Source organism: Taeniopygia guttata, chromosome 4 (genome assembly GCF_048771995.1).
Source record: "Taeniopygia guttata chromosome 4, bTaeGut7.mat, whole genome shotgun sequence".
Lineage (NCBI taxonomy): Eukaryota > Metazoa > Chordata > Aves > Passeriformes > Estrildidae > Taeniopygia > Taeniopygia guttata.
In genome coordinates, this window is record NC_133028.1 from 58,695,349 (window position 1) to 58,721,132 (window position 25,784).

General features: G+C 40.3%; 1 protein-coding gene across 4 annotated transcripts in view; it reads left to right on the forward strand.

The window, feature by feature from the left end:
• Positions 1-14: 14 nt before the first annotated feature.
• The window catches only part of ARHGAP10 (Rho GTPase activating protein 10), a 136,724-nt gene continuing 110,954 nt past the window's right edge, over positions 15-25,784 (forward strand). For 2 of the 4 annotated variants that reach the window (XM_072928716.1, XM_072928717.1), the window contains exon 1: positions 15-340. In XM_072928716.1, coding sequence (XP_072784817.1) covers positions 187-340 — 154 coding nt within the window. In that variant the 5' untranslated portion in view covers positions 15-186. The remainder of the gene's footprint in view (positions 341-25,784) is intronic. The other 2 variants (XM_072928715.1, XM_030271886.4) reach the window with 2 other exon arrangements.

Genomic DNA, 25,784 nt, shown 5'->3' on the forward strand with positions numbered 1-25,784 from the left:
CCGCCCCGTTCGGGCGTGTCTCGGTGGGGCTGCCGAGAGGGAGGCTCCGCTGAGCTCGGCTGTGTGTGCCCCCACCCAGCCCTGCCCGGGGGGAGCTGCTGCTCCGTCTCTGTGGCCGCGATTGCGGAGGGCGGCGGTGCTGCAGTTCGCGGGGAGCCGAGCCCCGGCGCGGCGGCGGCGGCAGCCATGGGGCTGCAGCCTCTGGAGTTCAGCGACTGCTACCTGGACAGCCCCTGGTTCAGGGAGCGGGTGAGAGCCCACGAGGCCGAGCTGGAGAAGACCAATAAGTTTATCAAGGAGTTGCTGAAGGATGGGAAGAACCTGATCGCCGCGACCAAGAGTGAGTGGCGGGAAGCGGGGGGAGCTGCGGGGGCGGCTGCCCGGCGCCGGGAGCCTTTCAGCCGGCGGCGCTCGCCTTTGTGGCACATAGAGCTTTGCACTGGCATACTCCAGCCTCTCCCTTGGGTTCCCCATCAGCCGCTTGGAGACGCAGGTCCTCTCCAGCCCTCCTCCGCAGAGGGGAATAAGGGATAGAGGCGGTGGCAGAGCCGGGTGACTCCTGTTGCATCTGCCCGGTTCCTGGGCCGGGCCTGGCTTCTGTGTTCGGCGGTGCCGAGCCCGTAGCAGCCCCGGCTCCGTGTGAAATCCGCCGGGAGGACTCGGTGCCAGGTGTTGCTGGTGCGCTGCAAGCTGAGCGGCTGTGGATCGCGTACCTGTCTGTAGCTGTGGACCATAACCCTGTCGTGCCTGTGCGCTGCAGCCTGTGGAGAGGCTGCTGGAAAATATCTCTGTCAAAAGAAGTGTGCTCAGGAATTAGCAGACTTAGTTTTGTGCTGACGGCGCCGGTTACCAGTTCTATGCCTTTGGCCTTTTAAAATGGGGTTGTGTTTTGTTAATTTTGCGTTTAATTGTTGTATTCCTTTCCAGTGTATATAAATAGTTAGCTATAATGTGTTTTATGTGGGAATCATGTTTTTTTTTGCCTTGAATAACCATGTTCATGCACGTTCTTAGTATTTTTTGCTGTTATTTTATTGTGCTAATATATTTTTTCCATTAACCATAAGACATAGTTATGTAGTCACCTAAATATTTAGTAGGATGATTTACTATACCAATTTTTCAAATAAACCACTAATACAGTGCTCTGGCACTGTGTTCTCGGAAGTGTACAGCACTTATGGTGAACTTCTGAAGCCAGGAAACCATGCTGTCAGGATGTTTCTATTAAACTGATAGGGTTTTGGCTGGTGGTTTGATCAGTGTAGCTGCCTGGATATGGTAAAGTTTTTAAAACCAGAATTAACTCATTTCTGTAAATAAAACCCATTGTTTTCTGGTTTTGTCTCTGGTAGAAAATGCCGTATCAAATTTCACTTGTCTGAAACTGTTATACTTTGGCTAGTTAACATTCAGTTACTGCAAATTGTAATCTTAAAGGATTATTAAAAATATGTGACTTGAAGTGTCAATATAAATCCTTTTAACTTGGAGTGTAAAGTAAAAAAGCATCCCCAAAATTGGGTAAGAACAGTAGAGAGAAATCATTCCATTTTTCTCCCTCAAGCATCTAGACAGTATTTTGGCAACTGCTCCAAGCACTCAGTTGCTCATGTATGGTAATGTATATATAGCTTAATTTGAAAGCGTGGAGCTGGCTGTGGTGAGGAAAGCCCTAACTCAATGAGCATCCTGTCCACAGCTGGGTGTCCACAGCATACCAGAATCCTGTGCTGATAAATTGGCTTTGTGTACAGTGCTTGGGGTGCTTTCCTCTGTGTGGTGGAAGCCAAGTGTGCTGGCCAGCGCCACCTGGCCTGAGAGGGCTCCATGAAATAGTTCGGGCTAGCCCATGAGGAGTATTTAGAGATGCTGAGATCCTGCCTGTTCAGGTCTAAACACTGCCTTCCTTTCTGAGATGACAGTCAGAAGGTTTATTCTTGAGTTTAGTTGCTGTATCTTATTCTAACAAACATCTTCAGCATACTTGTTTGAAAAGTACAAACAGGTTAGACCCTTCTTCCCACATTTCAGGTTTCTGCAGGTTTCTCTCCTCTTTAGAGTGCCCTGAGTGACAGGTTTGAAGCTGAGTTGCCTTCAGCTGGTGCTGGTGAAGGAGTGCTGCTGTTCAACAGACATATAAAGACAAATTGAAGTAGAAGAAGCACGAGAAGCCTGGTGGTTAAAACCCACTAAACCCCCAGTGTTTAGGGTATTGGCCCTCCTTGTATTTTCAGAAGAAAAAGTTATAATGTAAATTCTTTGAGGAACCTGATTCATTTGCTGTCAGGAAACCAAATGGGATTAGTATTTGTTCCAGAAATCCAGCTTGAGAAGTGGTCTAGACACAATGGTCTATTCATTTGTGTCCAAACTGCATTTTGTGCACAAAGAGAGTCTCACTGCAATTTTGAGAATGTGATAATAAAGCAGGGTGTAGTGAGCTTAGATGATTGCCTCTTAAACAACAGCGGTTGACAATTTTTAGAAAATTGTTTTAGTCTTTTGAACAAAAAATGTCATCTTGATAATAGCTAAAGTATTTCCCTCTTTTAGAACCAGGTAAAAAATGAGATTTGCACCTGGTGTAATTGATATTTGAGTGTGACAAGCTGTTCTGAGTGGTGTGTAAAGTATAAAACATAGTAGGTGCACTATTCTTCTTGAATTTGTGGGGGATGTGTGATTTGTGGGACTGCAGTAGATACTGTCAGCATTTCAGCATTTCCCTCCCTTAGGAATTTCCTCATTTTACTTGTAAAGCTGGCAGCAAAGTTATGAGCATTCTTAAGGTGTGAATAACTGATGCAATTGAATAGGTCCCTCTTCCTGCCTGATAGGCAGCCTTGTAAGTGACTTCGATGCTGCCTGCACTGGGTTGCATCTTGACAGGTGATAGCAGATACTGCTACCACTCCCTCTAACTCATAGGTACTATCTGTGTCTTGCAGGGCACAACAGTATCATGATGTGGATCCTCTCACTGGCTCTTTTCCATTTGTCTCCTCAGTTGTATGAGATTGTATTTTTTCATCTCAAACTCAGAAGAATTGATTTTTGCTAGTACAGGCCTATACTGTTTAAAAAAGAGAACAAAAAAAAAAAAAGTTTTTAAATTGTTAAATTTCCAGAGTAAAGTATACTTCAAGTGTATCTCTACACTTTAAAGTTTCAGTTGTTTCAAGAATGTGATAGAAAGATAAACAAGAGTGACTCAAAGCTGTCTGTTTCCTGTGTCAGATTTTGAATCACTGAGTTGTCTAGTTCAAGCTAAATATTGGAAGGATGAACAAACCATAGGTGGTTCTTCCTTTTTTTTGGTGACAGTTAAATGTATTTAAAAGGCGTACAAACCCATTTTTCCCCTACTGTTACTAATCAGTAAATACAAGTGGCATACACATAAGCTTTTAAAAATAGAAATGCAATATTTCTTAAGGTATTCCAGTTCAATTAAACAAGTTAGGATCAATAGAGTTTATAAATAACTTCTGGATGGAGGCAGTTGTGCTTCAGTGAAAGCGAATTTAAAGGTGCCTGATAAGAGAATACTTATTCTGAATCATGAAAGGAACGTAAGAGGTTCACTTCTGAGCTCTTAAAAATCTGCAGTGCAATTTGTTGGAAGCTAAAGAATACGCTAATAAATACTGTATATTTAGTCTGAATTCATCTCTCTATGTTGGTCCAGCTCTAGGTCTCTTCACATGAGTGTGAGATTTTTGGGGGGCTTGTGAAGATATTTTTTGAAGTTGTTTTTTTTTTTTTTTGGTGTATCTGCAGCAGGAGCTGCCACTCCTAATGAGATGCTAAGTGGAATAGGAAGAGTCAAGATGGGTATAAGTTTTGGCCCATTCACAGGGCCTCTGCAAAGGATACTCCTGAGTGCATGCTCACAGCTGTTTCATGTGCCTGAAAGCAGAGCCTCCCCATTCTTGGATTTAGGCTCAGATCAGAGCAGGATTCTGTTTGAGTCAACTGCAGTGACTTTCTGGCGGGAGACGGATGTATTAGGTGCAGAGGGCATCCTGGCTATCCAGTGCAGCCCAGTATACTCAGTGGCTGTTTCATGTTGCCATTGTCATTTTGTGTTTTTCAAGGAAGAGTTATTTCTTGCACTCTTCCAGACAGCATAAAAAATGGCAACCATATTTATTTTATGTGTAGAAAGAGTTTGTCAGAATATACAGAGTTACTGATGAGTATTTGTTTTAAGAAAGACAACTGAAGAAGCTAATCCAGTCCCAAGCTCCAGTTTGGTATCTGAGTTGTCCAAACCCATATGCTTTTTCTTGGCCAGTTCCCTTGGTGTGTGGTGGTGGTTGACCTTCCAGACACTGGTCTAGTTAGATTTTGGCCTTACTTGGTGTATATATTATTACGTAAATATGAAAGCTGTGGTAATCTACATAATAACACCACATAAAAGCCTCTCAGACCACTTGAACTGTGGTGCATTTTTTTTCTTAAGCACTAATTGTCTATTTTTTAAAGCTTTCCTTAATATAATCTGCAGTTATGAAACCATGTGTAATGTGTGCCAGCTTTTGAAGTCTTAGGAATTTTTTTTTTCAACAACAATGTTCTACTGACATTCCAGTACATGTCAAAGAAGTAAGATAAAACCATTAATATAGGGCTTATTAATAACTTCTAGACAGGAAATGGGCATTCACTAAATATTTAGGTAGAATCCAAAGGTTGAGTAAAAACTTAATGCCATTCTTACTTAATGGGGAAGGGGGGAATATTGCAAGAGGGTCTTAGTTGAACTTGTGTGCAAAGTTTCCTAAGTCAACTGAGGTTAGTTAGGGCTCTGTATTTGATTATTTTGCCTTGAATTCAGTGAGACCTCTGAATTAATAAATCTTTACATTTAGCATTTTTGAAAGCCATTTTATTTTTCCATTAGTAGCCTTCACCCAGGCTTTATTTCTATTGTAAGGCATGCTTTAGGTGTGATGGCCATAAGCAAATCAATGTTGTATGTGAATGTTCTGAGATTTAAATTTGAAATATACTCTGCTAGGGCCATGTTAGGTAAAAATGACTTCAGGGACAGTATTGCATAGGCTACTGAGCTGTATGTGCCTTTAAAAACCTCCAAGTTTCTATTGGAAGTGTTTCCATTATTAAGCTCATTAGAAAGCTAAGGCAAACAGGTACTTTGGGGCCCATCTAATATAGATTTCCCTTAAGAAAGAGCTGCTGATAATAACGTAATAAAATGTTGCTTTTTCCTTCCCTTCAAGCTAATTGCCACAGCTGAGGCCTAATTATCTCTGACAGCACTTTTTTTTTCTTTTCTGCTTGTAGATAAAGTTGTTTCTGTACAAGGACCAGGGAAATGCTTACATTTAAGAAAGTACTCTAAAGAACATTTTGTTTAGCTCCACCCCAAGTTGAGTTACTGTGTCAGTAGCTATAAAAAGTGTCAGGCTCATTCTGTGGAGGATGCCAGTTTGTCAGCTTGAATCTCATCTCTTCAGCTTGAATTACTAACTAGCTCCATTACTGTCTTTGTTCTGTAGATGTTCCACTGTTCATTTTTTTTTTTCTGTATTGAAAGCAGAGTGTTGGGCTACTGATACCAGAAAATATGAAAATTCATGAATTTATATGGATTTCCTTAGTTCTGAGAGATGAGAAAAACTGTCATTAAATGAAGTGATTTTGTCTTTTAATCATTTGGGGATAAGGTATAATTTTTCAGCTTTGGATAAAATGTGTGAGTGGTCATTAAAGAGAGCATCACTGATAGGTGTAATTGTGAATCTTCAGGACAAAACAAACAGAAATAAGATGTTGTCTGGTAGATAATGTTAAGAAGGTTTTTTTCCTTGATTTTTTTTTTTAATGACAAGACTTTTAGAAAGGTAATTTTAGAATTCTATGGAATCGCAGTCTATCTTAAGGAGTTGTAAGAGAGTGGATTTGCCCGGCAGTCTGTAAAGTGCCAACACCTGCTTGCAATTAAGAAAAATAGGCCTACTGCTAAGGCTGTAGGTGTATGCTTTTCCTAAAATCATCGCGTGCTTTCCACCTCGGTATTGCAAAAATGTTGCAAATTTTAGCAAGCTGACCTTATTACACTGATAACACTTCTCAAATCCATTCTAAAATAACTTGGTAAGTTTTATTGAGTCAGAATATCTCTTTCTGCCTGGCCCAATTGTTTTTCCAACGGGGCAGGAAAACGAGTGCTGTGGTGATTTTTTTTTTTTTTTTTTTTTTGGGAAGTAGCAAAGAGGCTGGGTGCTTTGCTGGTGCTTTAGACAGGGAGCGTGAGGAAACATGTTTGGACTGGCACTGAAGAGCTACATCCCAGTACTTGTCTCCTCCTTCCCAGCTGTTTTGTAACATTACATAATGTAGAAGGTTTACATTGACTGTAGTGCTTTCCTTTTACAATGCCAACCTCAGTCACTACTGCAACACTTAGCATATTAACCTAAAAACCACGGTCTTGGCTGTTTTAGAGAGAGAGTTCACAGCATGTGAATCTTGGCAATATGCTTAATGTTTTGATAGTGTGGGTTTTGGCTTCTTGAGATAATTTTTATGATTTCCTCATGTCTGATGGGGCTTCCTTTTGTGTCTAATGCCACTTTTCTGAGTTTCAGTACCATATTTACTGTTCTATGACAGTTGTCCTTTAGATATTACAATATGCTCAATGTTTTGGTTATCTTTTAAAAGTCTTCAAGTTTCTGAGTTTGCTAATTAAGACATTTGGAGCAATTGAATGCTTTCTGGAGTATCTAATGAGTGTAAAATATATGATCAGATACAGTTGGGCACATATTGGCAGAATAATTTAGGAAACTACTGTTCAGGGAATGTAACATTTCTCTGCTGGTGGTTGCTGCCACCCACTGTAGTTGTCAATCTTAATCAGCACCAAAAATCTGCCTCATCGCTAAGTCAAACCCATCTTCCTTGCCAAATTTAAACTCAGCCGCCAGTTTTGCAATGAGTTGAAGCAGGCACTTGTACTCCATCCCAGCAGCTCCTGTGGAGGTTGTTTTCCTCTGGGTGTGACTTTGATGGAGAGAGGGCAGTAATTTATGAAGCCCCATATTATACAGCTGGGATAAACGTGTGCCTTATGTCCAAAACATGTGTCTTTGGTATCTCACTGGGAAATAAGATCCTGGAAAGGGAAGTGTGTGGCCTGGTTTACACTATCCTCCAATTCTTTTCCTAAACAGATAATTTTGGCAAATTTTGACAGACAACCTCAATGTCACACTGTTTTTCCATACCTGATTGTAACTGTGGCTGGAGCTTCTTGCAGATACCATGTTCTTTGTCTTTTACTCTTTCTGCTCTGTTTTAGTATCCTCCCTTTGTTGTTCTTTTCCATCCTGTGTGTTTTCTCATCTTTCAGGATAAAAATAGAGAGAAAACATCCAGGCCCTCAGAAGCTATGTGGCCATGACAGGCCAAGGCCAAATCAGAAGTTCCTGTAAATCATTCATGCTAGGCTTGTCCTTTGTGGGAAAGGAGCAGTGTGATGTGAAAAATGATCTACAGGGATGGAAAATCACAGTGTTATTAAGTAGATTGTGGTTTTACTACAGCCCAGACCTTTGAGTAAGCAGCCTGTTGTTGCCTCTTTAAATGAGAGGACTGGGCAGGTGGAGGTTATTGGCTCAATAGGTGGGTCAGAAAGGGGCTTTGTCTCTCAGTAGGTCTGGTTGTTACAGTGTCCCTGGGTCCTTGTCAGCTTTTGTATGTGCACCTGGCTGATTGGGACTGAATGTCCTTGAAGAGGAAAAACAATTTGTTTTTTAATTTGGCTGGGAAAATTGAGTATCCAGGATGAAACTGAGCAGGGCTTTGTACCAGAGCTGGGCCCTGAAGGACATTGTAGTGTGTGTGGTGTCCAGGAATAGGTTCTCAGCCACTTTGTTGCTGGTGAGTGGTTTTTAGCTTTGAATGTGTCTATTTCCTCCATTAGGCTGTACATTGGGGGTTAGAAATAATGAATTAATTAATGTTGAGGACTATGAAGTTTGTCATACATTAAGTATTGCAGCCTTAAGAAAAATCAGATGTATTGTATCAAATTTCAAAAATTGAGATGTTTTCCCAAGCAGAGAGAGAGAGCATTGCATTTTTGCTTGGTTGGTTTAATCTGTGATTTTGTCAGTCATTAGAGTTGCTTGCTTCAAAAAATATTACTAATATTTGAATGTACATGTGTTGGAACAAACAAAAAAAAAAGTATATGGAAGCTTGTAGCAGTTTTACATAAAACTGTAATTTCTTAGAATGTACTTCAAAAGAAATCCTGCTGTTTTCCAAACAGGTGGAGGGAGCATGCTGCCAGGTCACAAACTTGTCAAAATATCATTTTGACAGTGGATCCCAGTTCTTAGAAATCTGTTGTGGGGATGAGCTTGCAGCTTATGGGAATTAACAGACTGTGACTGCTGTATAGTGTCAGCCTTTGGAACACATCCGTGCCCTGAGAGCAAAGCAGTGTAACTTGTCCATACCTCTTTCCTCTTAAAATCCCAGGTTGTAAGTTCTCTGTTGGAGAGGCCTGGACTGACTGACAAACTCAGTCACGAGCCAAAGGACTGTTTCTCCAAAGCTTTTGCTGTTCAGTTTGTCATCCTGCAACCTTTTCAGGAACAAAGCTGACTTTGTCCAGTCTGCTCTCAAACACTTGCTCTGTGGTAATATTACTGTTCTTTCGTTGTGCTTCATTTTATGCTTTCAGTAATTTCTAAATGCACAGTTTCAAATTTCTATTGTGCCTCTTGTAGCTATTCCCTTGTTCCAGGAGATTCAGCATCTTTGCTAAAAGAAATCAAACTACCTAGAATCATTGCCTTTATTTTATTTTTTTTTTTTTTTAATTTTTGGAAGTGTCACAGCTTAATCCCAGCTAACAACTGAGAATCACACAGCCACTTGCTCATTCTCCCAGCTAGTGGGATTGGGGATAAAATTAGAAGGGTAAAAGCTAGAAAACTCCTGGGTTGAGATCAAGACACTTCAACAGGGAAAGTAAAAGCCATGAACATCAATAAAGCAAAACAAGGAATTACTCACTTCCCATAGGCGGGCAAGTGTTCAGGCATTTCCAGGAGAGCAGGGCCCAACCATATGTAAGGGTTACTTGGAAATGCAAATGCTATTACTCCAAACATTCCCCCACTTCCTCCTTCTCACCTCTTTGTATGTGGAACATGACACCATAGGTATAGAAATTCCTGCTTATCAGACCTGATTTCCTTTTATGACAAGATAATGAACCTAGCTGATCAAGGGGAGCCAGCTGATGTAAATGTTTTGGATTTCAGCAGAGCTGGGATGCTGTCTCTCACAGGGTCCTTCTGCACAGGCTGTACAACAGCCCCTGCAGTGGGTGAGCAGCTGGCTCACAGGTCAGGCAAAAAGGGCTGTAGTGAAGGGGGTGGGCTGGAAGCCTGTCACTAGTGGTGTTCTGTAGGGCTCCATCTAAAGCCTTGTGCTTTTGAACACCTTCATTACTAACTTGGATGCAGGACTGGAAGGGATACTAAACATGTTTGCAGATCACACAAAACTGGGAGGAGCTGTTGACTCCCAGAAGGCAGGGAAAGACCCCTTAGAGAGACTTTGGCAAAATAGAGGCCTGGGCAATCAGCAGCCAGGACAAGTGTCAGATTCTGTACCTGGGATGGGGCTACCCTGGGTGTACTGGGGAATGAGAGGCAAAGGGACCTGGGGGTCGATGGAAAGTTGAATATGAGTCAGGAGTTCTCTGGCAGCCAGGAGGGATGTCCTAGGGGGCATCAGGCACAGCATGGCCAGCTGGGCAAGGGAGGGGATTGTCCTGCTCTGCTCTGGGGCAGCCTCACCTCAAGTGCTGGGGCAGTTTGAGGTGCCACAGTATAGCCAAGATACAAAACTATTAGAGAGCATCCAAAGGAGGGCAATAAAGGTGGTGAAGGGTCTTGAGGGGAAGCCCGATGAGAAGTGGCTGAAGTCACTTGGTTTGTTCAGCCTGGAGGAGACTGAGGAGAGACCTCACTGCAGTTATGACTTCCTCATGAGGGGAAGAGGAGGGGCAGCCACTGAGCTCTGCTGTGAGGTGCTGAGTGGCAGGATGTGAGAGAATGGCCTGAAATTGTCAGGAGAGGATTAGCTTGGATATCAGGAAAAAATTCTTTCCCCAGAGGATGGTTGGGCACTGGAATGGGCTCCCCAGGAAAGTGGTCACAGCACCAACTCTGACAGAGCTCAAGAAACATTTGGACAATACTCTTGGGCACATGGTGTGACTCTTGGGGATGGTGCTGTGCATGGCCAGGTGTTGACTCAGGGGTCTTTGTGGCTCCATTCCAACTCAGCATATTCTTTGTAATATCCCTTCAGTCACTTGGGGTCACCTGTCCCAGCTGAGTTTCGTCCTAACCTCTCATGCACCCGCAGTCTCCTCACCAGCGTGGCTATGCAAAAACTAGAAAAGGCTTTGGCTCTGTGTAAGCCCTGCTCAGCAATAACAAAAACATCCCTATTACTGTCACTGTGTTCAGCACAAATCCAAAACTATGATACCAGCCACAACTTCATACCAGCCACTATGAAGAAAATTTACTCTATCCCAGCCAAAACCAACAAAAGAAGTAGAAAAATATTATGTTGCTCTTCTCTCCCATGGCTATTTTTGTTTTGTTTCACAAAACAGGTTTATGTGTCATCCAGCACCATTACTGCTTGTCCCACAATGTTCTGTAGAGTAGTACCTGAGGGGGAAGGCTGCCATCGTGAAGGGTAGGGAACTAGTTAGTAAAGCATGGAAATTTATTGTTGCCAATTGTGTCTCTCACTGCAGTTTTTTGCAATGTTTTGTGAAGGAATAGTTCTAAGCTCTGGACATGCGGCTCAAGTTTTTGTGTAGTTAGTGTAATGCACTAAGGAAATGTTTGTGTTGGATCCTTGAATGACAGTGTAGAACTTGTACAAGTGTACAACTTGTCACTCTGTTTAGATGAACTTTGCTGGGGACCTATAGCAAAACTGAAGGAGATTGGAACCCAGTGAGCAAAGTAGTGCAACCAGCTCTGAGGGTATTGATGACTAGAAATAACCTTGGAGAGGGCTGAGACCTGAAAACAAGCAGATTGAAGATCTATGAGAAAGGTCAGTCACACACAACATAACAAAATTTTACTGTGTGTATACAAATGTTAAACTGTATATGTATATGTGATATGCCATATGCAAATTTTATTTAGAAAATGTAACTTTGAGACTCAAGAGAAATTATTCTTTGTCTTCACTTACCTGGAAATTCCATTTCCCTTTCTGCTTCTATTACCCACTGTTATATATCTGTAATTAGAATATGTCTTAGGTATGAATTAATCTTTATTAATTTACAAAAATACCTTTTATGTTTTGGTGCAACATAATTTGTATATAGGGTACTTTTTTTTTTTTTTTGGTTGCTGCAAATAGCTTGCTGCCAGTCTTGAGGATCTTTCTATAGTGGTCATGGTTTGTGTCTGCGAAGTTAGTTCTCTTTTCATATACATGGATAATTTTATGTTACAAGTGAAAGACCAAGCTGTGTCTAGAGAAGTGACTTTGTGAGCAGCTTTGGGCAAACCCTTCACTAGTTTGTATCTTTTTTTCTATCAATATTTAATCTATTGGTTCAAATTTAGGGTTATCTGTTAAGCATTTAATGAATTTTGAAATGTCAAAGAAGCATTGTGTTTGAGTCCTTTTTGCATTAGGGAAAGCTGCACCCACTGCTCTTTTTGTGCAGTCATTATTTGAATTGAGCAGTAGTTAGAAACTGTTCAAGTAAATTAGCTTAAATATAAGATTTTATATATAAACTTTAATCTTATATATAAACTTTATAAACTCTTTCTAACTTCAAGTAAATTAGCTTAATATAGAATCTGAGAGGAGGATGTTCCATATTCTCCTGCTGTCATGTAGTGGACATCTCAGTGCAGACAGCATGGCAGTATGAGCTCAGAAAGCAGCTGTTCTGCCTTTGCCATGCAGACTATTCCAGTGGAAATTTTAGTCAGCAGTTTGGCTTTTCTAAGGTTTATAGCATTTCATCATTCACTTTTTTTTATAGAAAGCATGCAGATGTGAAGAAAAACAGGTATGCCAATCTTTCTATAATACTTCATGGATGTACTGAAATCCAATTCAGGTCAGTAAATTTATTGCAAGGCTTCCTTCATTGAGGAGGATTTTTTTCCCCTCTTGTATGGTTTTTTTTTTTTTTTTTTTTTTTTTTGTTCTTGAGATGAATGTGTTTAGAAGGAAGTTGGTTTTAATACCTTCTTGGAAATTAGCTTGGCATAATTACCATCAATGCATTTAAAAATGAGATTAGGAGTTAAGATGTCAGGCAGGAAAAATATCAATTTTTTTTGGATGGAGGAAGCAACTGGGCTACAAGGGCAATTAATCTGATAGTGCCTCCTCCACCACTTGTCTCTGGTACAGAGAAAGGTTTCTTTCAGTGGAACTTAACTGTGTTTGTAAGCAACAGGTAACTGAAACAGGTAACCAAAACCCCTCCTGAAACAAAAGCTTCTGATAATCACAAAAACATCAAATAACTCCCAAATAAATTTATCAACGTTTATTTCAATTTCAGTCCTTTTATAAATAAAGCTTTCTCTATGTGCTTTCTGTTCTTGTAGTGACAACTATGGTTTGCTTTCTTTTAGGATCTTGAAGACATGTGAGCAGATGAAAGGGACTGTATGCTTTTGATGTGTCAAATTTGATGGCAAAGCCTTGTTAAGAGAATTTATCTTTAAAGAGTGTTATCTTTTGAATAAGGATGCTATTTTTCATAGGGTTTCAGGAAAAGAAAATTCTTTCAGTTTCTATTTTAAATATATAATATTTCTATATTTAATAGTGGTCTGGAGATGATCTCACATATCATGAGGACATTATTGAACAGCCTTATTGGAACATTGCTTCCTAGACCCTATTATTAGTGTAGGAGCTGAGAGAGATAGGAGCAGCTGCTGAGTTTTGTTCTGAGTGCCTGGGTGGGTGTGTTGGGGAGGCATTCCCAGTGTCAAACAGAGGCACTAGGGGATGCCAGGAAGGAATTTTGATTGGAAAGTAGTTGACATGAACTCAGTGGTTGGTGATTCTGTCTCTTCTTTCTCTGTCTTCTCTCTGAGAGGTCTGAGTAGCTTAACTTTTCAGATGATTCCTGCCATAGTTGGCAGAAGTTGCTGCCTTCTTCACCTCATTTGATGTCTTTAGCTGCCTTTCTGGTGAACATTTATAGAGCAAACTCACGTGAATGTTCAAGTTTGAGTATAGGGATGAGCAGCAAAGGTCTAATAGGCATGGGTTTTAGCAGATGCTACCATGGCAACATGCTCATGGTTCCTAAGAGGTTTTGGGATAGAGCTGTAGGGCAGAACAACGGCTGGATCAAGTCCTCTTCAAAGCATGTACCTCTGATTCCTTGCTAGGCTTTGGAAAAGGTATGCTCGGACCAGTGTTGCCAATGTCAGTTGAGTTTTTAGTCACAGCAGAACAATTAGAAGGGAGAAAGACATGTCTTTTGTGGCTCTGTAACAATTGATGTCAATATTTAGTAATGTCAGAGGAAGACAGCATGTCACTTCTCTGAGGAGGGGAGTGGTGGGGTTTCTTTCTTTACTTGCTTTCTTTAAGACACCTGCTTATTCCCAGTTGCTTTGCTTCCAGAGAGGGACCCATTATACTGCTCTCTAGTGCAGTTTGCCTCAGCCTTTTCAAGTGATGGATTCTCTAACCTTTTCCACAGGGAAAAAGAAAAAAAAAACTTACTATTTTGTGTAACATTAAAATATTTAATAATATTGAATGGTGACATTAATTTATTCAGCAGTATTGAGTGAATTTGTTGATTTGTTTTCATTTTCCCTTGTGCTTTTTGTTTGCTTAAACCTGTTGAATTTGACTGCTGGCAGTAGCTTTTCTCAAGTTGCCTTTTGATACTTCATGGACTTCTTGTGGTTTTTGGATCAAAGCCCATGGGAATGTTTTAGTGGTGCATGCAGTATAGGGAGCTGAGGATTCCTTGGTGTTGTAAACAGTTCCATTAATATTTGTTTTCTTAAGTTCTAATGATGTTTGTCTGTGAGCTGGTTTAGTGTTTGTTTTCATTTCACGAAGGTACATAGTTACAGCTGTAAGTGGGTAATGAATGTGAATAGAGGGAATTGAGAGTTGTTGTTTTGTGTCCCAGCAAAATGAGGCATGTCTGTCTGGCAATGACTAATTCTTCTGCATACTCTTAGTGATACCAGATATTTAGGAATTCAAATCAGAGGGAAATTCCTTGCTTTGCCCTATACTCCTGCAATGAACAGCTTGGTGTGGTTGGGATTCTTGGTAGCATGAAGCTCCTTATTTAGGGTTGCCCCTAGAAAAACCTAAGTGGAAGGATTTATATGCAGAAAATATAATCAGAGGAATTAAAGGTGAGTTTATTTACTTATGATCAGCCAAATCACAACCCATTTTAAAGTTCTGCTGATGGTTTCCTGTGTTCTATTTGTAGCACTATGGTTTTTTTGTCAGGTGAAGTATGTACATGTTAAAGCACATTAATATGAAATTATTCTTTAAAATAAACAAACAAAGCTCTTAACCTTTATAGCACTTAAAAATCCTAAGTGTGTAAAGCATTTTAGATGGGAACCTGTCAACATCCTATGCACTAGGTTGGGCTGTGGCTCTGTTTACACATGGCTGAAGTGAGAGGCCAAGTGATTAGATAGGATTGCATATCAAGCCCTCACTGGAGATGGAGGTAGTTATTAGGAGGCCCTGACATTTAACCTTTTTACCCATGCATTGGCATATTGTGGTTTGTGAGACAGCTTGGAGACACTGGGATTGTGCTGTAAATTGTGAGAGTTTCGGACTTCCCATTGAATTCCCTAACCAGTGATCAGAACTGTTTTGGTGTAGGTTCTTGCAGATTTGAAGGGAGTGTGTTGGATTTTAAATGCTCAGTTTTATTGTGCAGTCATGTTAAATGTTCCAGCTAGGTGGTGAACCCATCTGTTTGATTCTTTGTACTTTCTGGAATATGAAGGACATAGGACTGTTCTTACCTTGGTGCTCTGACAGAATTTTGAATGTTTTGTCTTGTGATGGTTGGAAATGTACCCTGACTCCAGCAATTGCTTCCAGAACTACATCCAGTCAGGCAACAGTCTACACACACTGCACTAGTCACAGTACAGTGGCTTTGGCTTGTCCATACCTCACCTTGTGCCCAGCAGCTCACTCAGGCTGAAGGCGCAGCTGGCTGTGCCACCCTGTGCCCATGCAGTGTCCCTTGGCTCAGTGCTGCCTCTCTGCTGCTCCTTGCTTCAGTCTGCCTCACACAGAGCCAGAGCCTTTGAAACTCACTGCCAGTTTTGACTCAGTTTTCTCCTTTTCCTATCAGTGACCCTACCCAACTTAGTATCTGCCTTTACAGATGGTTACTACTGACACCAGTCCTAAATTTAGCCCTAAATTTTTTCTTCTGAACCCATCCTTAGTCCTAATTTGGTGATTGTAGCCTTTAGCAGATACAAGCCAAGAAAGGAAAATTTCCCTGTTGATTCTAACATCTCTCCTCCTCAGAGGTTCAGCAAACCTCTGCTGAACCCAGCAGTGAGTATTCCTGCTGGCTGCTACCCAGCCCTAAAAGTAATTGACTGAATTTTTGGATCCTTCTCTTACTGTCTGTTGACAGTGGTAACTAATAACAAACGAAAAATCTGAAAGCCTTGCAAGTGAATCCTAGCTCAAGTCTTGCCGTAACACAAAGCAGTTGACTCCCACTGAACTGCTAAATAAAGCATGAACTAAATCTTATTTGGTTCCATTGTTTTATATTGATTATGTATGGATAAATGTCTTAGAGTAGCATGAATCTCTGGAAACCAGGAGTGAAGATTATAGAATGTATGTAAAGCAGTGTGCCTTTTATTTCCACCAAATGGGAAAGAAGAAAGAATCAGGAAGGATTTGGGTTTTTTAATGGGTAGCAGCAAGCCAGCTTAATTGTAACTTGCCAATAGTCACAAATTTTTCAATTTTTAAGCTATTTTTGTGTTAGTAATTTTACTTGCCTTATAAAGCATTTTTTAATCTCTGTTACTAATAAGGACAAGAGGATGGTTGTGCTTTGAGTTGACATCAGACCAAGAATACAAGAAGACTGTTTATGCAGAGATTCCCACTTACAGATGCCTGCTTTGGGATTGAGACACATCAGGGGAAGATTCCCGTCCTCCTTCCCGCAACCATAAATGAGAAAGAAAACATGAGTGCTTTTCCTTTCCCTTTGTATCCATGTAGATGATTGTATGTGAACCATTTGTCTCATCAGTCTTGATGGCACTTTTAATGAAATTTTAAATACAGGAGGATTAGATAATGATTTTATATATCTTTTACTGAGAGAAATTAATTTTTGTGGTGAAAAATCTCTTCATTTTCTAGGCTGTAATTAGGAAATCACTATCCATTTTCTGCACTCAGTTCTATATAATCTGTGCAACTGTGAGCACTGTTCAAAACTTATTGTACTACCTTTGTCTGGGAATCGTACACTTGTCTTTGGTATGTTTTACTTTGTTTTGTTATAAGTTGCTGCAATGTAGAAATAGGGAGGATCAGCTTGTGATACTCATGTTTGGTTTTATTAAGTGCCTGTTACTGCTAACTCTACACTCTAAATAAATTTGAGACCAAATCACTAGTTTTGAAAGAGTGGGCTGGGCTGGAGAAAAGCCATAATGTTTTGATGTGGGTTTTGGCCACAGGAACAGAGAGGTCTTCTGAAAGGAGTGAATCTGATCTTATGTCTGTTTTTCTTTGTAAGTTTTCTTCTCATCAGACTCTGTCCCTTGACATCCCAGGGCATCTCTTCTTTCTATTGCATCACCCCATGATTACACAGTACTTTGGTGAGCATTCTTGTGGTCAGTAACCTATGTTAGTACAAGTTGCACTTCCAGCTTTAAATATGCCTCTAAAGAAGATGAAAAATAAACAAATACTTGACAGTACTGAGGGCCCATGTCCACCTGGGCACAAGCTTGTGCTCAGGGTCTTGCACACACCCAGTGCAAAGCTGTGATGGTAGAAAATAGAAAGGCCCTGCTGGAGCCTCCAGAGGAAAAGCTAATGATGCTTTGCAGAACTGAGGCTGGGGTTTGATATTATCTCTTGCTGCCAGTGCAAACCTCCCTGGTTAATACAACTTCTGTAAGGGTCAGAAGCTGTCTGTGAGAGACTTTGTCCTGTGCTGGAGCTTTTGGTGCAAAGTCTCAGACACTGCAACTCTTTCCTGTTAGCTCCCCTGTGCCCTTGCAGAGCATTTGCTTTCCCTGCCTGCTCTGCTTTTACCCCTGGAAGATATAGCTGTCATTTCTATTTAAACAATTAGTTGTATAATTTCTGTACATAGAAACAAAAGAGTTGAAGTATAAATTATTACAGAACTTTTATTGTACAGTCTCTGAGGAAAGTGGATACTGTACTTTCCTTTCTTGCTTTCCACTATACTGGACACTTGCTTAATCAGATGTGCCGACATGCTTCCCCTTGAGTAATTTTCCTTATCGTCTTAAGTTAGACATTTCTGCTTAAAACACTGCCTGAACATTTAATTATTTTGGATGGGTATTTCTGCAGGAAAATCCTGGTAATATGAGTTATGCTTATGTTGTATTCCCATGAACTCCAGATACTTGTATGTATGCTTGTGTGTTGCATCTTGGTATGTGTGTACTGTTCACCCATGACAGGAAATGAAGGGAAGAAACACTAACTAGAAAAACTTGTAATTCAGTCCTTACGCCTTCTTTGATATGCTGTACCTTGCTAGACAGGGTTGTTATTTGAATTGCAGGATTTGAAGCTGAGGGCAGGATAGCCTGAAGCACTCTGTCATACTAACACAGAAGCTTTCATAATTGGTACAATTAATACCAGTATAATTTCTGTTGTAGTCATCATGTAGGAAGAAAACCTCATTCATTTGACTGTAAACATTGAGGGCAGTATTTCTTACACATTGTGGTTCACTAAATTCCTCACAGTACTCACAGAGTCTTGCTAAACTGAAATTATTTATGTGAAGTGATTTATTGGGCAAAACTGTCAGCAGAACTGCAAGCCTCAGTTGAGCTGGGTCAGATTTGTTATATACCATGGCTTCTACTAGGGTTCTGGCAAGTGAACTTTTCCTGAATAATGTGAAAGACCTTGTCAAGCTGTCTCTGATAATTAGATTTGACATAGCTAATACCTGAAATACAGGCAGGACAGTCATGTGGCCAAATCATGGCTTGTCAGCAGTGAATATGTTTGTTTTGGGTTGCCAGTGTTGTTTTTGGGAAGGGAGCATTGCAGAAAGAACATCTAGAAAAAAATGTGTATATACTTCATCCATTCTATGCTGAAATAAAAGGCTATAGTTTTGCTATGCCAAATGGTTATTTATATATTTAATTAAAGCATAAGAACATCCCTTGTTTGATAAGAGGAGACTGGGAGATGTGCAGATGTTCTGAAATACTTCAAACATTTTAATTCTGAGTATCTGAGAGTCACAGGATGAGCTTATGTAGTCAATCCTTCCTAGTCCTGACGAACAGCAACATTTAACCATCTAACTCTTTAGCTTAATACTGACCTCCTGTCTCCCTTTTTTTTTTAATGGATTATAATGTTGGATTAAGTGAGGCTGTTATGCAATGTATTAGGTGCTGCTGTTGCATTCTTTAATGACTGGGGAGGGATGCAATTTAAAAAAAGAAAGCAATAAAACATGGTTGTGCAGAAGTGTCCCTGTGTTTGATTGCTGAAATTGCAGATAGCATGACCAATATCATCTAACTGTTGGAAGAATACTTTAAGCAACCCGGGATTTCTGTGGGCACCATTTCTGCAGAATAAATACACAATGTGCAAATGCTGGCTCTTGAGTTTAAAGAAAAGCAGAAACAATTGTTTTCTGTTCCCTTAATGCCTTTTTGTGTTCTTCAGATCAAAATTTGCTCATTTATATTAAGAAATTAAAATATATTTAGCTTGCTGATAAATGAAAGAGCTGCTTTAAAGTAATTCAGAAATTATTCATATCATAGGCGAATTCCTAAGAGAGACAGGGAAGGTAGGTGCATGGTACAGCATGAAGTAAAAATTCTTCTCATCTTCTTTTAAAAGAGCTTTGGATTAGTGTGTTTTTTTGCTTTCTAGCTTTAAGATTTTTAAAATTTTAACTTTCTACTATCAGAGGAAAAAGCTTTCTGGATTACTGTGGCAAACAGGCTAAATGGGTATAGTCAGAAATAGTTGTGGTTGCTTTCAACCAAATGTGGCCAGTTGCTCAATTGCCTTCATAATTCTTTCCTCTGCTTCTTAATTTGGTTGGTTGCACCTTTTTTATTTTTTCCTTCTAGCTCCAAAAGAAAGTTCACAATTCAAGGAAAGAATAAATTGGAACAGCTAGTGGCATTTTTCTGAAATGCACATTCCTGCAGGTAGCAGGAGTTGCACCAGTTGAGCAAAAAAAAAAAAACCAAAAAAACCCCAATTGTGCTTATTGATGTTTTCTTTGGAGCCACAGAGTGGATTATGAAATTCCTGGAATCGAATGAAACTTCAAATATACAAAACATAAAAACAATGTGGTAGGCTTGTGGTTTGTGTTATTGGTAGGTTTTGGGGTATTTTTTGTGTTTCAAATTTTCTCTAACTCTGTCAGGACTTGGACATAGGGAGAACTTGTGTCTGTGGCTGAAACCCCTTTGAAAGTATGAAGAAAGCCAAAGAAAAGCTAAGTTTGCAGCTGTCTAAAGGAATTTCCAGCTGATAGTCTGGCTTTGTTGCACTCTGTTCTTTATTATACAAATCTGGCTGCTGGATTGCTTTGGTGCAGTGCTGTGCAGCAGCCAGAGGTTCCTTTGGTCCAGTCCATGGGAGGTTAGAGTTGAGCTTCCTTGAAGAAGTGATAATTCTGGTTTATGGAGTCATTAGACCCATTGCTTTTTCAAATAAACAGAAGAGAAACTGGAACAAATGTTTGTATCTTAATCACGGCATATTATTTAAGCTGTGTCACAAGAGTTGGTAATGTGATGTTATTTCCCCGCCGCCCTCCCCCCCTCCCCCCCCATCTCCCCCCCATCTCCCCCCCGCTGCAGTGTATTGCCAGCTCTTTTTTTTTTCCTTTTGTTGTCATTTTGTTTCTCTCTGATTTCTCTGGTGCTCTAAGACTTTTTTTTAACCAAGAAAAAGGTGAACTTATCAGGGAAAGGGAGTTTCCTACTTTACATAAGTGAAGATATGATCTATGAGAGAGTTAGTGCTATAAAAAACTTAAAGTATTATTTATACAGACTTCAACCCTCTTTTTTTTTTTTTTTCTGAAGATGCCTAGCTATCCTGAGAAGTGCTATAATGCCTTCTGGTTTTCCCAGTTCATACTTGGCTAAATTGTGTGTGTGCAGAATGGATGGGGAAACTTACTGCCTCATGCCTGGTGAGATTTCCCTTCCCTCAATTAGCTGGATCGTGTCAGTACTGCAAGGGAGAAACTGTGGCAACTTCTGTCTCTAACACTTAGAAAATGCTGGAGGAAGCTCAGGTGTGGCTATAAGCAAATTATACTGTTTCTAGCTTCCATGAGTCCTAAGCTCTTAAAATAACCCCTTAATTGCTAACTTGTTAAAGTTTTTAATAAAATATTTACTAATTTCTCTCACATACTTGGATGGTGTGAATGTGACTTGATGGGCATGTCTTCATAGCATGATGAAGAATTTGGCAGCTAGAGGATTAAACACCATCTTGTTGCTTGTGATCTAGGTCAGATATGAATCTGGTGACCTGGATAATGACCCCCCAGTCATTGTTGACAATTAGCTTGCAGTGGGCCTTCACTATAAATTAAAGCATTCGTCTAACATTATGCACAAGTGTAAAGTTGCAGCATCATCCCTTTTTCTTCGGTTGTAATATAAAAGAGAACTCTAAAAAAATATTGTGAAATACAGCTAAGAAAGGAAAATTCTACATGAAGACACGACTTACTCTGAGGTTGTGTTTGGGTAGTTCAGCTTTTAAAAACAGCATGAGGGAAGATGTGGTGACCTGAATAACTGAGTATATTGTTCACTAATAGATTTTATCCTGCTGATAAGAGGCCGAGGTACCTTCCTGTGTAATAGCTGGGGCACAGCATGAGTCAGTGACTTTATCAAAGTCTATTCATGGGCTGGAAGATGAAACAAAGTCTCTTGAGCTGGGTTCTATTGTTTTGTGCATGAAGCCTAATTCAATGTATTTATTTCTACTTTTAAACAGAATTTATGCCAAGTCACTTGAGTACTAGCAGACATACACTGCATTTATTTATTTGTTTGCTTGTTTGTTTTCGCAAGACATTTCACTAGTATGAAATCATTGCCCCCGCTCTTTCAGAATTCCTGCCTAACTACAGTTGTCTTGAGCTTGGGATGCTGAAACAGTGGCAGATATATGAAGCTAGGCAGATAGTTTGCAGCTGGAAGTTTGCAAACATGCAGGTGCCAGTTTGATTTGGGATGAAGGTGTGTTTCCAGTGCTGTGGCCAGGCTGGTGAGTGCAGAGAACATGGATGTATGTGGCATTTGCTAGCTGCTGAGCTGCTACAAATTATATCATCAGAACCACACGTTGTCTGTGTCTTGCTCTGGGTTCTTGATTTGGCTTCAGCCAGCAGCAGGTCAGACTTGCTTCATGTTTGAATCCAGTTTTCCTTGCAATACTGGCCATCAGTTTGCCCTTTTGGTTCTTAAAAGGATGAGTGTGATGGGTGTTGTGCTTCCTCCATGTGTACTGTGTATCCTTGGTGGTCCTTTTCCCATGTTTGCAGGATTTGCACAAGCCCAGCGATGGGTGTTTTTATCTTAGTCCCACATTTAGTTGTGAAATTACATTTACGCATGATGGGGTAGCAGAAATAAAGGTAGTGGGTAGCTGCCATTGATCAGAGATTTCAGTGATGTCTGTTGAACGTGCAATTTGATCAAATTACCAACTCACTGGTTCTAATACACAGTCTTTCTTGGAAAATAAATCCTACTTATACTATGTCCTAAAATAATGTCTCAGTTAATGATACAAAAAAAAAAAAAGTTGTTATTTTGGGCTTATAAAAATCTATTTCCCCCATCATCATGCAACATTACTTGCAGGGTTGGAAGTGATGGATGCAAAGACTTTGAGATGCCTTATAAATGATTTGCTTTAGTTGTTATCTGCTCTTCTGCATGCATTTCTACTCCTTGGGAAGTGAATTCTGTGTTTCCAACTGCTTCTTTTTTTTGTTTGCACTAAATTTATTATTATCATTATTATTATTATTATTATTATTATTATTATTATTATTATTATTATTATTATTATTATCACTATTATTAATTTTTTTGTTTGTTTGCACTAAATGCACTGATCTGCTTCTGGAAATACTTGGTGAACCAGGGCAGAGTGTTGGCTGTGTGTTGGCCTTTTTCCAGCTCAAACACCCTGCAGTCACATGTGTAGGGGTTATCATCCTGCTTTGAACTTTGTTCTGGCTTTTGGATGTGATAAATACTCCAGGATCAACATGATAGCAGTTAATGAAACTAAGGGTCATCAGTGTTTGTTTCTGAAGTGGAAACTAGCTGTGGGAGGGGAAATGTATTTCTGGTTACTTCATAATGTGGAAGCAAGGGATCTGCCTGGACTTCTATGTTCTGCTCTGCAGAGCTGCCGGGCTGCTTTCAGCAGAATGAAGTGGACAAAGGTGGGGAGGAGCTACGTGGTCTTTGATGTTTAGTGGTGCATGTGTAGTTCAAGATGCTGTTCAGTGCAACACTGAACAGCAGTGCAGTAAATTTCTGGATGCCTTGTGTAAGTGCTTCTCATGTTTGTATCATGGCTAGGTGGTGTCTTTCAGTGGCATGAAAATAAGAGGGAAAAACAAAGTTTCATTTCTTTGTGTCACAGGCACTTTGTTAGGCTATGTGCTTATTTTTGGAGTATCCTGGGCATCCTAAGCATGGTGGGCTGCAAGGGAGGGAGGAGATTCTGCCCCTCTGCTCTGGTGAGATCCTATTTGCAGTGCTGCATCCAGTTCTGGGCTCCCAGCACAGGAAGGTCATGGACCTGTTGGAACAAGTCCAGAGGAGGGGGATGCCAAGATCATCAAAGGGATGGAGCATCTCTCCTATGAGGAAAGGCTGAGAGAACTGGGATTATTCAGCCTGGAAGAGTGAAGGCTTCAGGGTGACCTAATTGCAGCCTTTCAGTACCCGAAGGGAGCCTATGAGAAAGATGGAGAGTATTTACAAGGGCGTGTGGTGACAGGACAAGGGGGAACGGCTTCAAATGGAGAGACAGTAGGTTTAGACTGTATTTTAGAAATTAATTATTTACTGTGAGGGTGGTGAGGAACTGGAACAGGTTGCCCAGAGAAGTTTTAGATGCCCCATCTCTGTAAATGTTCAGTGCCAGGCTGTATGGAGTTCTGAGCAACCTGGTCTAGTGGAGGGTGTTCCTGCCTGTGGAAGGGGTTTTGAACTAGATGGTCTTTACGGTCCCATCCAACCCAAACCATTCTATGACTCTATGAAGTATGTGATAGTGACTAAAATGTGACGTCTTGCGATACTCTAGAGTAAATGATGAAACAAAGATTACAGAATTGGAAAAAAATGAGTTTACTAATCGATTATTTCAACTTGGCCCTACAGGTCTGATCTGAGCGTGTTTATATTATGAATAGACTACACTGTGTATCCAGCAGTACATTTTTATGTATCATTAAAATTAGTCATCTACATGGGGAGTCAGACCACTGCACTCTAAATTTGTGCTTGTGTCCTGCCTTCACTTTTCTTTAGTTTTCCCTATTCCCCTGGTATTAAATTTGGAATTTCTTCAGGTAGTCCAAAAAGACAGAACCAATTTTCTGTTTAGTGAAAGGCTTTTGTCCTGACTCTCTTTGTTGATAACTAGAAAATGCTTGTGGCCATGCAAGCAGAATGTAAACAAAATATCTGTGTCTTAGCTATGCATCCAACTAACATTTCTGCTGTAGTTGCAAGTATGCTGACATTGGTATAAAGAATTTGGTAAAAAACCCAACAAATACAATGACTTACAGTCTTTTTTTCTTAATAGATCTATTACTTATGGAGAGTTGCAGTTGTAATGCTAGTAGGGGAAGTTTTACTACTGACCAGCAAAGATCCTTGATATCTGTTCTCCAGCAGTTGTGGATTTTCTGGATTTTCTCCTCTGTCTCTCAGTCAACAAAAATAAGAAGAAAGGTAAAAAGAAGTCAGTGAGTGTGTTGCATTTCTCTTAGTTTGGCATTCCTGCTCTTTAATTAGCATTGCAAAATACCTCTGTCATAAGATAAAGTGTCACTTACAGGTCTGCACATGCTGGATTGTTTTTTTCTAAATTTTTTTTTCTGTGACGTTTGTACCATATGGAACTACTCAAAACCTCCCCACATTTGTTTTGGCTGGTGTCACCCTCAAAGTTTCTCATGGACTTTGGTCTTTTGGGTAGAAAGGTAGGGAAGTTGCATCTGAACCCCATTTAACAGGTTTTGCAGGTTACTAGAGGTCCAGGGGACTGCAGCAGGGTGACTTCTGACTGAAAGTGCCAATCCAAAGGCCTTACTTGTTGAGGCTAATCATCTTTACAGGTTTAATGTTCTTTGTTACGTAGCTTCTGATCCTGTCTGAGATTTTGTGCCAGTGTGGCCTTCATCTGTTCAGGACAGTAAGAAACAATACTTCCATGATACTATAATGTTTTTAACATGCAGGTAATCCTAAATCATGGTGATAGTAGGAGGAAGTACAAACCTATTGTGGCTGTACGTGTGGTCTGGCCTGAGCTGCTGATGACCACTGAGCTGCTTCATCTGCTTCTCTCTCCCCAGGATCTGGAAGGTGCTAATTGATTGCTGTGGTCTGTGGCTCTTGATACTGTTTTGTGCTGCACATACTCAGAACAGCAATGAAACAGCCTGGACTTTGAGCAGGAACTTTTCACTGAGTTTGTAATGTGTGTGTTTGCATTTTCCTGTAAAGCATGGCAAAGCACTGGTTTAAGTGGGCAAAGTAGAAAATTACAGCCCGATTTTGACTCATCAATGTAGAGCCTAATGCTTAAGAAACCTATTAAGTTTAAAATCCCATGGCTAATGTGCTAAAATGGGTTTTCTTTTCACCTGCTTCAGCAATAATTTGATTATAAACTGGGACATGAGAAGAAATGTTAGTAAATTAAGAATACATTTAGGAAATTTCAGTAGGAATTATCTGTTGGTGCTAACTGGGACTAGAGAATGAGATTGAGGAAGTATTTTAAGGCATATGCCTTAGTTGACCGAGGGATCTTTCGCGCATCTTGCAGAGTTTTGAAACAAGCCTAAAGACATTTTGCTTATGAGGAGAAGAAGAAAAAGCACGAAGATTTGAACTGCCACTTTGTCTTCAATACTTATTCCACTTATCCCAACCTAAAAATGATGTGTTTATATGATGAGATAGGTAGGAGAGTTGCTGGTGCCTGTACAGTACACTTAGGTTGTTCACTGTAGTTCTGAGGGCCACGGGTGGACGGACCACTTTTGTCTATGCAGCCTGCTATGGACCAGAATGGTTAGAAACTGTTCTGATTTACACCACTAGACTCATTCAGATTCCCCTGTGTCCTACAGAAATCAGCATATG